The sequence below is a fragment of the Antennarius striatus genome, chromosome 19, assembly GCF_040054535.1.
Source record: "Antennarius striatus isolate MH-2024 chromosome 19, ASM4005453v1, whole genome shotgun sequence".
In the NCBI taxonomy this organism is placed as follows: Eukaryota; Metazoa; Chordata; class Actinopteri; order Lophiiformes; family Antennariidae; genus Antennarius; species Antennarius striatus.
The window spans coordinates 3,140,734-3,151,444 of record NC_090794.1 but is presented as its reverse complement, the minus strand read 5'-3'; the positions used below and the strand labels follow the sequence as shown (position 1 = coordinate 3,151,444).

Genomic DNA, 10,711 nt, shown 5'->3' with positions numbered 1-10,711 from the left:
ATCTACCTATCATCTGTCTTTCCATAATCTATTTTCATATCAATCATCTACCGGTCTTTACCTCTTTAGTCGAGGAGCATAAGAAAAAATCCAATGAAGAACAGGGCGAGGAAGCATAGCACATCCTTCAAGGTGGTGTCGTTGCCGTCCAGGTACCTTTGCACACATATGTAAATGCCAGATGCCCCGAAAGTCATCAAGTATAACGCTAGTATCAGGAGAAAGTGGTTGCTGCAAAGCTTACTGAGGTCCAACAAGAAGTTTGTGGCGCGCCCCAACATGGCCCTTGGCATCGCAAATTAATCCAGACGTTAATTCATGCTTGTTGCTTTAGGCATAGCAAATGAACGAATGAATGTTTTTTAATGTTGTTTTATGCCTTTTATGTTTTCAAGCTTTTAATTTTTTTACGGCTTTTAAGTAATTCGTCTGTGGACTTTTCAGGAAATGTGCTGACCAGGAAGTGGTTGAAGTACATTCACCCGAGGTCAGGGCTCGAATATGAATTCAGCATGCATGTCTTATTTTTCTTGTATTTTCGTTCTTTTAAAAGGTTTTGTGTCTTTTTGTCTTTGTTATTTTTGGTTTTTGAGTTCACATCAGGAGTCACAGCCTTTAATTGTTGCTTTAACTAATCCAACAATCAAGAATGTTGCACGTTGAAATGATAATTCTCTGTTTACATCGAACCAAAAGCGTCCTATGCACTCCAACTTTGAAGGAAATACTTTAATTTGTTTCGTTTATCTTAACAAAAGTTTGCCTTCTATCCAGTAAAAAAAACAAACACATGGTGATTGATTTTCTGAAGTTTTATTTAGAATATTTCATCCAGAGGCACTGGCATCTTGTTGCATCTGTATTAAATGAAATTGAATCATTTGTAGTTCCTCACTTTGGCCACAGGAGGGCATCCAACGCATTTACCATCAAGAGCCTTCCTAATATTTTATGAGCAATGGGGTTTAACATGTCTTACTATTTGAAATCGTAAAAATCCTAAAACTTCCCTAAATGCTAACTAGCAGTAGCCTTCCTCTCGCTTCTCGTTAGAGTTTCCTTAAGGTAGATGATTGTTCGTCTGGCTTCGGACACTAAAACTGAGTAAAACTAAAATGTGTAATACGGCCATTGACCACAGGAGGGCAGTGTCACCAATATGTGTTCATGTCCGATCTTCTTCTTCTTCCGGTGGTGTCTCAAAATAAAAGCATCAAATGTACAGGAAATATATTTGAGCGACCACCGGACATGAACCCATGTTGGTGACACTGCCCTCCTGTGGTTAATGGCCCTTTTACACATTTTAGTTTTATTCAGTCGTCGAACCCAGACGAGCAATCCGATGATTGGTGCGTTGTTGGACTCCTGGCCACGCCCTCCCTGTTGAAGTCTGGCTGATGATTGGTGCATTGTTGGAATCCTTGTTAATAATGATTAGTGGTTATTAAAAGAGTTTACAATTTCATCTACGTCGGAAGCAAGCGTGCAAGCAAACAGAAATAAAAGTGTGTAGAAATGAACGCATGAATTAAAAACATGAAATGGACCCAGACCCGATGGCAGCTCGGTCGCCATTCCAACCAGGAAGTCAGCGTCTCTCCATGAACGCGCCCTGCGTCTTCCTCCAGTCGGTTCTCCGTTTTGGTTCGTTCATCCTCTTTATTATTTATCTCTGTTCACCAATTCTAAAATTCAGAATGTTTAATAAAACACTTTACCCTCTAATCTGCTTGGGTAATTTGATGTTGCTTCCCTTTCCTCTAGACGGGTCCTAACATAAATGGGGGCTCCTAGAGGATTAATGACCAAATTTCCGTGACGGTATTCACGGAGCCAAATTGAGAATTTTGAATGTTGGATTATTTTAAAGATTCATCCGGATATTTAATTGGGGAGTTTGTTTAGCTGTCTACCTTGACGCAAATGTCTGACAAATGTTTTGGATGCTCAGATGCCCCCCTCGTCCCTCCGATTCTGAATGGAGCTGTTTCAGACAGTTCCTTCTGTGTACAGTAGGCGTGTACACAGAAGTGTACTTGTGTACTCCAGAACACGTGTACTCCAGAACACGGCAGAAACCAGTTACTACTTTGCTGCCACGAAGCCGCTCCTCTGCGTAATATCACGGGTTTTCCTTCTCAGCTGTCGTCTTTCTCCCGGACTACACTTCCGCTACACTGTGCTCGGTTGCTGGGCTGTGATTGGTGCATTACTGGACTCCCGTCCACGCCCCCTCCTGAGGTTTGCTACGATGATTGGTGAATGGCTGGACTCTTGGCCACGCCCTCCCCGCTGAGGTCTGCCCGGTAATTGGTCCGGTTACCTGGACTCCACGCCAAAACCTTTTACCACCTGCACTTATTTGACTGTACTTCAGCTTTATTTGGAAAAGTTGAACCTTCTTCTTGGTTTTCACCAGATTTAACTCACAGCTTTAACACTTTTATACAAGAAACTAACAGATTTTGAAACTTTTTGAATCTCACTCAAAACTCCTTGTACGTCTTTATTTGGACGGTAACAGTCGTTCAAAAATGATGTTAAAACATTAAAAACTCGTCACCATTTTTTATTCGTACTTTTCCCGTGAAATTAAATCAAATATATTTCCTGCTCGTTCCTTCATATTTTCAGCAGGGCTTTGAACCGGTTCATAAATCGAAAACCGGAAACGTTTGGTATTTTGGCAGGAACGAAACCGAAAACTTTATATTTTTTTTAATGTTCCAGAACAGAATCGGAACAGAAAATAATTGTAAACCGGTTAATACCGGGTTGTTGTTTTTTTTTTTCCCGTTATTTAAAAAAATATTTGACCTCATGTTTCACTTCCTGTCATTCACTGGAGGCAGGATGAGAGCAGAGAGAAGTGTCGGCTATCAGCAGCAGTTAGGAAAAGGGAGGTCTCCTGGTCACCATTTAATCATAACAGGTAAACACTGCATTATGTCAATCTTTAAAATGTATGATTTAGACATTAACTCATCGGCTGCAGTCATTTTCAGAGCAGTGTGTCCTCTACTGCCAGCGCTGTGTAGTAATACTGAGCCATGGGAGAAGCACAATGAAGATCTGTTGTTCAGCAATAAATGACATGGTGGAAGTTATTCTTGTCTTATGTCATGTAGTGTCTAAGTAGGAGGCATAAGCCTTAACTACATGATACAACTGTCATAAAGCAGAGGTGTAGTGCTGTGGTACTGTTTACTGTAGGGTAGGGATATATCTGTAATTATAGTCTCTAGTCTATAAACTGATTGCTTTAGTCGCCAATTTAAAAGTCCTTATTTTACCGTATTTTGCGCACCATTCTGGTCATTGTATAAAGAGACGCAGTCTAGATTACGGAGTTTAAAACGGCTTTATTTTTCGGTGCATGGCTGCTATCGGACGCAATAAGGTGACCGGTTGAACTGTGTTGTACTATGTATTTAAATTTCAAAAAATACACCGACATTATTCTTTAAATTGTTTTTTTTAAATTTATTGATAAATCTGTGATAAATCCTTTGAAACCCCCATCGAGTGTCTCGGTAGTTTCTCCACCGCTGACCGTCTGGTTTCCGGGTGTCTGTCCGGTCATGATGCCGGCTTTACAGTCCAGCGGGTGGAGGTTACATGTTGCGTCGTAAAGCGTGTCTCTTCGCTGACGTCATTGTCGGGGGTCTTTAGCCAATCAAATGTGGTTAACGGCATACCTGCGGTTCAGTACCGGTATATCCTCTATGCCGGTACCTACCGGAGGTGTGCCGGACGTAGCATCGCGTCGTGTTCTCTGATTGGTCCATCGCTGCCGGCGTACGTAGTGACGTAATACGTCCTTTGTCGGTGGACAATGGCCGAGCTGGCGCAGCGCTGACTAAAGTCACAAAAACATTTTTAGATTTGAGAAATTTTAAGGCTTTTAAGCGCGTCTAATGGTGCGCAAAATACGGCACCTACATATTTATGTTTACAAGGAACTTTATTTTTTTGTTCTAACCGGTTCAGGAACGTCAGTTTATGGGTGGAACACAAAACCGGAAACGTTATAATTCCGTTTCTGTTCGGAACGAACCGATTGGCAAAAAATTCTGGTTCAAAGCCCTGATTTTGAGCGACAACCGGACAATAAACACATATTGGTGACACTGCCCTCCTGTGGTCAGCGGCCGTATTACACATTTTTGTTTTACTCAGTCTTCGTGTCCAAACCCAGACGAACAATCATCTACTTTACCTTTAGGAAACTCTAACGAGAAGGGAGAGGGGGCTAATTCTAGTTAGCATTTCGGTAAGTTTTACGATTGTATTCATTTCAAATAGCAAGACATGTTAAACTCTATTGCTGATAAAATATTCAGAAGGCTCTTGATGGTAAATGCTTGACACCCTCTTGTGGCCAAAGTGAGGAACTACAAATGCTTTATTTTCATTTGATATCAGACGCAACACGATGCCAATAATTCATATTAATATAATTTTACTTAACAGGACAATGCAAAAGGAATTTCAAACGAACCAATCAATGAATCTTTGGAAAAGGTACTGAACTAATTTTCTGAGTAATTTCTCAAGATAACAATTTATCCTGATTCCCAAGATTCTGTGAATATACATTTTAAAATTCAATAACCCTTGCAGAAAGTTAATTTGTGGATCCTGCTTCACATCATTCTCCACATTTAATAATTAAATCCTCCCTGTGCTGGATGTTCTAACAGCCGACAAAGTAGCACTGAGATGAAAACTTCCAGGTCTTTTTATTGAAGCTTGAGAAAAGATTTCGCAGATGGAAACTTGAAGCAGAGAAATGATCACACCCAGTGAGCCACACACAAACACTGGGAACACTGGCGAGAGTCAGGTGAAGGCCACTGATTGAAAATTACCGTTCAGGATTGGTTGGCATAAAAATAGAAACTACACAGATGTTTAATTTGTGTTTCAACTTTCCTCTTGTGGGTAAGAAGACATCTCCTCGAACTGGGATGTTTGGAAACGAACCACTGATGCCGGTTAATGTAGATAACATGGAAGCTTTCATGTGTGGGACTGACAGCGGGTCAGTCTACCTTTCCTCTGTCCCCCCCCCCCCCCATCGGCCTTCATCAGGGTCTCTAATCCTCCGCTTTGGCCTCCATCTCTTCGTCGTCGTCATCTCCGTCCACCTCGGCGTTCTCCCGCTCTAGCCTCTCCAGCTGCCGGGCCAGCTCCGTCTCGTCTGTGTCCGTCACCACCTTTGGCTGAAGAGACAGTTGGGGTTTCGTTATTTGTGCCAAAGCAACAAATGAGAGAGCTGTAAAGGCTGATATTAGAAGAAAATGCGGCCCCTCACCTCCATCTGGATGTTAAAGACGCCCCTCTTCTCCTCAATCCTCTCCTTGATGGCAGTCATGGCCTGGTTGAGAACAGACAAGCCCTCCGTGCGCTCCAGAGTGGTCGTTGTCATCACGTAGCGAGGGGGAGCAATCAGGTTAATCTGGGAAGAATGGAAACATCTTGGTTTTATTCGTTTGATATATAAAAGTGTAAAACAGAAACGAGTAACTCTGGTCTAACTGGAGGTCCGGGACTGAAGACACAATATTGCTGCAGCTACCTTGATGGGCATCGCCTCTGTGGAGCAGCTCAGGCCGGCCCTGAGGGCCTCCTTCACCGCGTCGATGCCCTCATACCCGTAGCACGCCACCTCGATGTCTGCAGGTGAGGAAAAGAGCAGCAGGAGGTTAAAGGTCACACTTGGATCACACGTCAAACAAAGTGTTTTTAATGCAGTGGAATCAGAAAACTAAATCAGCAGCAGCTCGTTACCTGCTCTGATTTTGACGGCCTGAGGAGTGAGTCGTCTGTTGATGTTATCGATCAAGATGCTGCGTTCCTCCTCTGTTAGGTCCAGACTGTCCAGAATGGCAGGATCTCTGGAGGAGACGAACATATTTCACACTTGATTCGACCACCTAAATCATCATTTGCTAGCTTACATTTGTGTCTGACGGCTCAAAACCATGACTTACGATACGGCCTGTTTGAAAACGTCGTAAGCACCGTATCCCGGCCGCTTGTACTTCTCGTCAAAGACCCAGGCGGTGCGCTGGTACAAGCTCTCTAGCTGCTCATCCTTACTGTAGTCCAGCACTTCAGCCACATGTCGCAGGATACTGTAAACCTGCAAACACAACCACCACAATGTCAACATCTATCTAACAATGATCACGTGCTGCACAACATGAAAGCCTTTAGCCACAACCTGACTTACAGTCTTAGATTTGGTGAATTTATCTTCACACTTGATGGCCTCCTCTGGTGAAACTCTTCTTTTTGATAAATCAATGTAACCTAAAGTCAAAGCAGAACGAAGACAGGACATGATTCTTGTTTTCTCAGGACATAATCTGAACAGAAGCCTTAGACACAAATACAGAAGTTTTAGACATAGAAAGACATTTTAGACACAGATAAAGAAGCTTTAGACACAGGGTCTGAGAAGACTGTAATTTCATCTGTGCTGTCTGTCGTGCATATATGGTACATTTGACAATACAGTTCACTACGACATGAAGTTTCAGACACAGATAAAGAAGTTTTAGATACAGATAAAGAAGATTTAGACACAGAGGAAGAAGCATCCTCTGGCCTATACTCACCTTTCTCTTTGTCTACTCGAATGACCACCACACACTCATTGCGGCCTATGCGGATGAGCTTGTTGATAGAACGGATACGCCGACGCGACAGCTCGCTGAGGAGGATCATGCCCTCAATGTTGTTGTACTCCAAAAGGCTGACGTAGGCGCCCATCTCAGCGATGGACCTCACGTTCACCATCACGACATCCTCCACCTCTGGGAACCGGTGCTGGTAGAACCGACAGCTGAGCCCCGGCATTGCTGTGATAAAAGAGACGCAAAGATAAGAATATCTGAAGTGCTTCTAATATCGAGTTTGATTTCTAAAAATGTCATGAAATTATTCAACTTTAAAAGCAGTAGTTTAGCCTACTGCTTTTCAAGTAAGCTAAACTCTACACATATGGTCAGCCTGTGTGACTGACCATATGTGTAGAGTTTTCTATATGTAGGAAGGCCAAATGTAACCTAACTTCACCAGATTAAAACAAAATCATTTTGAAATAATTTAGAGGTTCACTGGTCATTACATACATTAGGTCTATAATCTGTAGTAAAATATACCCGGATTAGTCTTTTTGCCAAGATGTCCCGTAAAGAGCCAGAAAAGTTGGGAATCACTGATCCACAAGCCTCAAATCGCAAAACAGACCAAACAGCTGCTTTTCACTAAGACATGCAGATATATTTGCTCATTTTTAACTGCTCATAAATAAAACACGTGTCCCTGAGACTGTCAAATAACATAAAATGACTCCAACATCCCCAGTTCAAATTAAAGGGTACAATAGCAGCAGGATAACAAAGCTTGACAACAAGCTCTACATTAATTAATTCTATTGCATGAAATTTAAGCAGATGTTGGTGACTTATACTGTATTGATAGACGTTTCTGCAATATATCAAAGATATAAATTGTGTGAGCAAATTCTCGCATTACTCCCAATATTAAGTAAACAAAGCGAACCATTTTAAATGAAACTTTTTATTCACGTTTCTTGCGGTTGATTCAGGAGCTTTAGGGAGATTCGTTCTAGATATAACCCCAGGGAGTAAGTTCGCAGTTGTTGCTCGTTATTATTTCACATTTTAGCTTTGAATGGATGACGCAACGAACACGAACGACAACCGCTGATCCGTTTCGTCTTAGAAGCGACAACTGCCGTCAACAAAATAAGAAATTACTGCAACTCTTTAATGTCGATTACCAGAAAAAGCAAATACAACGAGACAAGGATTAATTTTTGGATCAAAGTCTGTTAGCTTCCTTGCTAACAACCGGTTTCTGACTCACATGCGGCGCATGAAGTAGCGGTAGCAGTAATGTAGCTAACTAGTTAGCTGCCCCGTGTCTTCGTCAATCCCTTGAAAACCTCTGTTGTAACATTAAAACTCACCTGTTTCATATGTTTAGGAAAAGGCGCGATGGATATTTCTCGTTTGGATAAATTTAAACGTCTAATTATATTCACTTAAGGGCTTAATCTAAAGATGTACTCGGGCCCGTTAGCTCACAATCATGGGTGCGCTAATATCTCGACCCGGAAAAGGATCGTCACAGGCTCTTCGACTCACGCATGCGCAGAACGTCTTCAGCAGTCACATGACCCGAGGACAGCTGATCAGCGACGGAGGACGATCACGAACGTTAGCTTTACCTGTCTGTGCACGTCGTTCTGCACGAAAAAAGAACGGTTTTGCGTACAGCGAACATATGTTAATTGAATAGAGTAAGAACTAACACTTCGGTAGTAACTGTTGGAAACGGAATTGAACAGAAGATCGTTAATATCCACGGAAAAACGACAAGATGTCTGGAAAGGAAAGGATCGACATATTCCCCTCTAGAATGTAAGAAGCCTCTTTGCTAGCTGGTTGCTAACGGATTTAGCTTGTGAGACAGCTGTGGAGATGTTTAGGCTTTCCACTCCTCATGTTGATAATTTCCTGTTATTATCTTTGGAAAATTCTTATAATGAACGTGTAGTTATATCAGGACCGGGTTACTGTGTAAAAGAGGAAGAGTTATCTGCTTGTCATGTGATGTCTCTAATATGAGCTGGCAGTCTGACATTGTGGCCAAAAAAAACCTCCTAAAAATGAAGTTTGTTGGATAAACCTGATGATTTATTTGCATATGATTAAAAAACGTTTTAATAATAATTTGAAAATAAGACGGTTAGCTGTTAGCTGTGTGTGTTTGAATCGCTTGTGTGTTTGGCTCCCAGGGCTCAGACCATCATGAAGGCTCGGCTGAAAGGAGCTCAAACCGGCCGGAACCTCCTGAAGAAAAAAGCTGATGCTCTTTCAATGCGCTTCCGTCAGATCCTCCGCAAAATTATCGAAGTCAGTTGAAACTAATCAATAACTAATGCATTGGTCCGTGTCCTTTTATTATTATTTTTTTACTGATGCGCGTTACCTCCTTATCGCTTTCCGTAGACTAAGACAAAGATGGGAGAGGTGATGAGAGAAGCTGCTTTCTCATTGGCAGAAGCCAAATTCACAGCTGGAGACTTCAGGTAAGACTCGGGCAGATCACGTGATGCGTTCGGGACACACACACACACAACTGTCTCTCACACGTGGAAATTCCATCCACAGCACAACTGTTATCCAGAATGTCAACAAAGCCCAAGTAAAGGTTAGAGCCAAGAAAGACAACGTGGCCGGTGAGCAGCAAAAAAATCCTGCCTAGGATTTACATCATAACTCAGAAGACAATTTCTTATATTTCATTTTCTTTAAGGTGTCACCCTTCCTGTTTTTGAGCACTACCAAGAAGGCGGGGACAGTAAGTCATGCATATACATAATGAGCCTTTGCAGCTTCTGATTGGCCGGTTCTCACCCCAGTGATGTCTTCCAGGTTATGAGCTGACTGGTCTGGCCAGAGGAGGAGAGCAGCTCTCCAGGTTGAAGAGGAACTACGCCAGAGCTGTGGAGCTGCTGGTGGAGTTGGCCTCCTTACAGGTAGGGGGCGCTGTTATGAACATACTCAGGTTAAAAGAACAGATTCCAAAAAGCGGTTCATTCTGAATATTATTTTATTTTAAAGTAATCGTCCTCTTTCTATCTTTAGACATCATTTGTCACTCTGGATGAAGCCATTAAGATTACCAACCGCCGTGTGAATGCCATTGAGCATGGTAAATTCATACCTTTTGACAGAATTGTTGATTTTGTTGTTTTCCTAAGCTTTATAATACCAATTTTTATCCGCTGCTGCAGTGATTATCCCCCGGATTGATCGCACCCTGACCTACATTGTGACAGAACTGGACGAGAGAGAACGAGAGGAGTTCTACAGGTCCTCCTTTTTTATTTACAAAGAACTCTAGCTGTTGCTTGAAATATTCTTTACCTTTTTAGATTCATTGTAAAATTTTAAGTATCTCCTCCTCTGGCAGGTTGAAGAAGATCCAAGAGAAGAAGAAGCAACTCAGGGAAAGGACGGAAAAGGAGATCGCTGCCCGCCTGGCTAAACTGGGTCCGATTGCGGAGCCGGCCAACATGCTGACAGAGGAGACTGACGAAGATCTACTGTTCGAGTGAAACCCTCCGGCGGACATTCGCTACTCCACCCTTCACCCTATTTATTCTGTGCCTCTCAGGCCATGTCTATATCCTCTCTTGCAAGTGATGACAGTTTTCTGCGTACTTGTTTGTGATTTGTTCTGTTGTTTCAGTGCAGGAAGGTGCTGTGTGTTTGAAGATCTGTCACCTCAGAGCCAAAGTGTTGTGTCACTGTATGTCTACACGTGGTTCACATTCCATGTGAGGATCGACTTGTAGATATTTCAGTATTCCTCACATTTAGAGTCATTGCATGCTGTAAAGCTTAAGGTGATCGTAGACTTCAGCGAGACTTGTGAGTCAGATACCCTCACGATGTTACCTCGTTACCATCGAAGCCCGTAAATAAACCCTGATGTAAAACTTTGTGTGCAAGTCGACAAAAGAACTACACTTGATCGTAATAAATTTCGCTATATCCATCTGTTGCCTGGATTTTTTACTAAGATTAATGCTGATTTAAAAGCGTTTCAACTCAGTGCACCGAAAAAAGATGGGATAATTGGGATAATTTGCATTGTGTCA

At 42.3% G+C, this 10,711-nt stretch overlaps 2 protein-coding genes and 1 long non-coding RNA gene across 3 annotated transcripts; 2 read left to right on the top strand and 1 right to left on the bottom strand.

The window, feature by feature from the left end:
* Nucleotides 1–1,381: 1,381 nt before the first annotated feature.
* On the top strand, nt 1,382–3,224 carry LOC137613901 (uncharacterized). Its single transcript, XR_011039003.1, has 4 exons — nt 1,382–1,647; nt 2,146–2,300; nt 2,856–2,935; nt 2,999–3,224. It is a non-coding gene; the product is annotated as an uncharacterized lncRNA (long non-coding RNA).
* Nucleotides 3,225–4,728: 1,504 nt separating this feature from the next.
* Nucleotides 4,729–8,161, bottom strand: eif2s1b (eukaryotic translation initiation factor 2, subunit 1 alpha b). The gene is made up of 8 exons (XM_068341918.1): nt 8,009–8,161; nt 6,630–6,872; nt 6,242–6,321; nt 6,000–6,151; nt 5,797–5,903; nt 5,585–5,682; nt 5,321–5,464; nt 4,729–5,228 (listed from the first exon to the last, which is right to left on the bottom strand). Exons 2-8 carry the CDS (start codon nt 6,868–6,870, stop codon nt 5,103–5,105), a joined length of 948 nt encoding a protein of 315 aa, XP_068198019.1. The 5' UTR covers nt 6,871–6,872; nt 8,009–8,161; the 3' UTR covers nt 4,729–5,102.
* Nucleotides 8,162–8,235: 74 nt separating this feature from the next.
* Nucleotides 8,236–10,608, top strand: atp6v1d (ATPase H+ transporting V1 subunit D). Its single transcript, XM_068341920.1, has 9 exons — nt 8,236–8,462; nt 8,840–8,957; nt 9,054–9,133; nt 9,216–9,283; nt 9,361–9,405; nt 9,480–9,583; nt 9,693–9,759; nt 9,842–9,920; nt 10,021–10,608. The coding sequence occupies exons 1-9, from the start codon at nt 8,422–8,424 to the stop codon at nt 10,163–10,165; spliced, it is 747 nt and encodes a 248-aa protein (XP_068198021.1). The 5' UTR covers nt 8,236–8,421; the 3' UTR covers nt 10,166–10,608.
* Nucleotides 10,609–10,711: the final 103 nt, after the last annotated feature.

Bases quoted from the DNA above. Each gene is read 5' to 3' on its own strand.
- eif2s1b (XM_068341918.1), bottom strand. From the start codon at position 6,870: ATGCCGGGGCTCAGCTGTCGGTTCTACCAGCACCGGTTCCCAGAGGTG. The intron at 6,152-6,241 runs GTAAGTCAGGTT...TTGTGTTTGCAG, and splicing joins AATTCACCAAATCTAAGACT to GTTTACAGTATCCTGCGACA. The intron at 5,465-5,584 runs GTAGCTGCAGCA...CATTCTTCCCAG, and splicing joins CAGAGGCGATGCCCATCAAG to ATTAACCTGATTGCTCCCCC.
- atp6v1d (XM_068341920.1), top strand. From the start codon at position 8,422: ATGTCTGGAAAGGAAAGGATCGACATATTCCCCTCTAGAAT. The intron at 9,284-9,360 runs GTGAGCAGCAAA...ATTTTCTTTAAG, and splicing joins CAAGAAAGACAACGTGGCCG to GTGTCACCCTTCCTGTTTTT. The intron at 9,760-9,841 runs GTAAATTCATAC...CCGCTGCTGCAG, and splicing joins TGTGAATGCCATTGAGCATG to TGATTATCCCCCGGATTGAT.